Raw genomic sequence first — 1,903 nt, forward strand, 5'->3', positions numbered from 1 at the left:
CTATGAGTTTATATACTCACCTCTTAGAAAAATTTATTAGATTGATGAGTTGTTTACATCACCACTTATAATTTATCCTAGAACTCAATATTTACTTCATTTTCATTGGTAAATTATTATGGCAAAATTTGGGAATTCCATATTATATTAGTCAATTTTTTTGTCTTAATATTCACTGATTGTGATGCATTTTTTCATATCAGAGGATTTTTTCTTTTTTCACCTAAATCCCATAGGTCAGAATATGCTGTTAGTTGCTGCTCTGCAAGCTCGCAACAATGCAAGAGTGGTAGTTTCTGGCTCACTAGAGTTCTTCTCCGATGCCTTTATCATGGCCTCTGTCCAGACACCACAGGAAACAAATTTGCTTTTTTAAATTTTAGATATGTTCCGGGGAATAAGAGTAGATTTTCTGTTTTTATGATCTGGAATAAACTTTTATTTCCCTCTTTTTATAGTACAGTATTTCTTCTCCACTTCATGACAGGGTAAATTTTATGAACGTTCTGGCAACGGCAAAGTAGTAGAAGCTCTTAGTCGCTGGGTATTTCGGGAGGAGGGCGTCCTGCGTGTCGTATCTATTGAACATCATCTTCAGGGAGATTCTCAACCTCCAGTTGCATACACTATCAAGGAAGATGTGGTATGTAGAGAATGCTGTCTTCTCTTGATTTCTGTTGAGGAGAGTAGTAAAGTTTAGCATTATTTTGCAAACGGTAAACTGATTTTGTTATAAACTTCTTACTAGTAAATTTTTTTTGCGTCTTCCAATACCAGGAGTACAAAATCATGGTTGAGAGGCTTGTGAATGGCTCATGGAAACCATTCATGGCAGATGATGTGCAGATGGACTTTGTTCGCATTGACCCATTCATCAGGCTGACCATGACACCCAGTCCTGAAGGGATTTTCTCAGTCAAGTTTACGGTAATAGGAATATATGGATATTTCTCTTATATTAAATATAGAAAAATTGTCATAATTCTTACATTTTGTATTATGTTTTACTGTGACAGTTCTGCTTAATTTATCAAATCAAGTACTTCATTGTATTATCATTTTCTAAAAAAAATCTTAATAAAGTTGGTGTTCCCATACCTTTTGGTTATTCTTACATTGTACCATATATAATTGTATAACTTTGTAATTTGACAGTCATAAGGTCTCCACTTCCAGAGTTAAAATTCCATTATGTGGTTACAGGTACCTGATGTCTATGGTGTATACCAGTTCAAGGTGGAGTACAATCGTGTTGGTTTTACACGTCTTTACAGTTCCACTCAGGTCAGTATCGCTAATCCTGTTGCACACACCTGTAATCTCGTAGTTTTTTTAATGGAGAATACTGTTTTTTTAATATTTCTTAAGCTTAAGAATAATTAAATGTTAAACTAATAAAACATAAAGTTAAAACCATTTTATGCTGAAAAATAGTTTTTTGTCAACCCTGTTTTTCAGTGTATCTCTGTATATATATTGAATAAATTTTACACGTATTTTCAGGTATCAGTTCGGCCATTCACTCACCGAGAGTACGAGAGATTTATTGAGTGTGCCTTCCCATATTATGCTAGTGCCTTCTCCATGATGTTTGGTGTCTGGTTATTTTCCATGGTTTTCTTGCACCACAAAGAACCTATCCCCAAACGTAAGGCCGAATAAGTTTGCTTGTTTGACCTAATAGAACTAGTTAACTTCACCATTCCTGCTGTTTCTTTCAGCTGTTGTTTGTGTAGAAGAGATGCACAAGAAGCATATTCATAATTTTACATTTTGTAACTACAGGATTTTTCATCATTCTTAATATTGATATACTGTAATTTGGAACTGCATGTAAATATTTTTATTTTTTTTATATGAACTTGTGTAAGCTGGTTTTCATCACCTTTAAACTTGCTATGTC

The 1,903-nt window shown here is 33.9% G+C and overlaps 1 protein-coding gene across 1 annotated transcript in view; it reads left to right on the top strand.

Moving 5' to 3' along the window:
* LOC119591760 (dolichyl-diphosphooligosaccharide--protein glycosyltransferase 48 kDa subunit-like) overlaps positions 1-1,865 on the top strand; it is a 9,267-nt gene extending 7,402 nt beyond the window's left edge. Inside the window, exons 5-9 of the mRNA XM_037940506.1 lie at positions 171-355; positions 488-643; positions 778-927; positions 1,204-1,284; positions 1,504-1,865. Coding sequence (XP_037796434.1) covers positions 171-355; positions 488-643; positions 778-927; positions 1,204-1,284; positions 1,504-1,662 — 731 coding nt within the window. The 3' untranslated portion in view covers positions 1,663-1,865. The remainder of the gene's footprint in view (positions 1-170; positions 356-487; positions 644-777; positions 928-1,203; positions 1,285-1,503) is intronic.
* The last annotated feature ends 38 nt before the right edge of the window (positions 1,866-1,903 follow it).

This window comes from Penaeus monodon, chromosome 29 (genome assembly GCF_015228065.2).
Source record: "Penaeus monodon isolate SGIC_2016 chromosome 29, NSTDA_Pmon_1, whole genome shotgun sequence".
NCBI classification, from domain to species: domain Eukaryota; kingdom Metazoa; phylum Arthropoda; class Malacostraca; order Decapoda; family Penaeidae; genus Penaeus; species Penaeus monodon.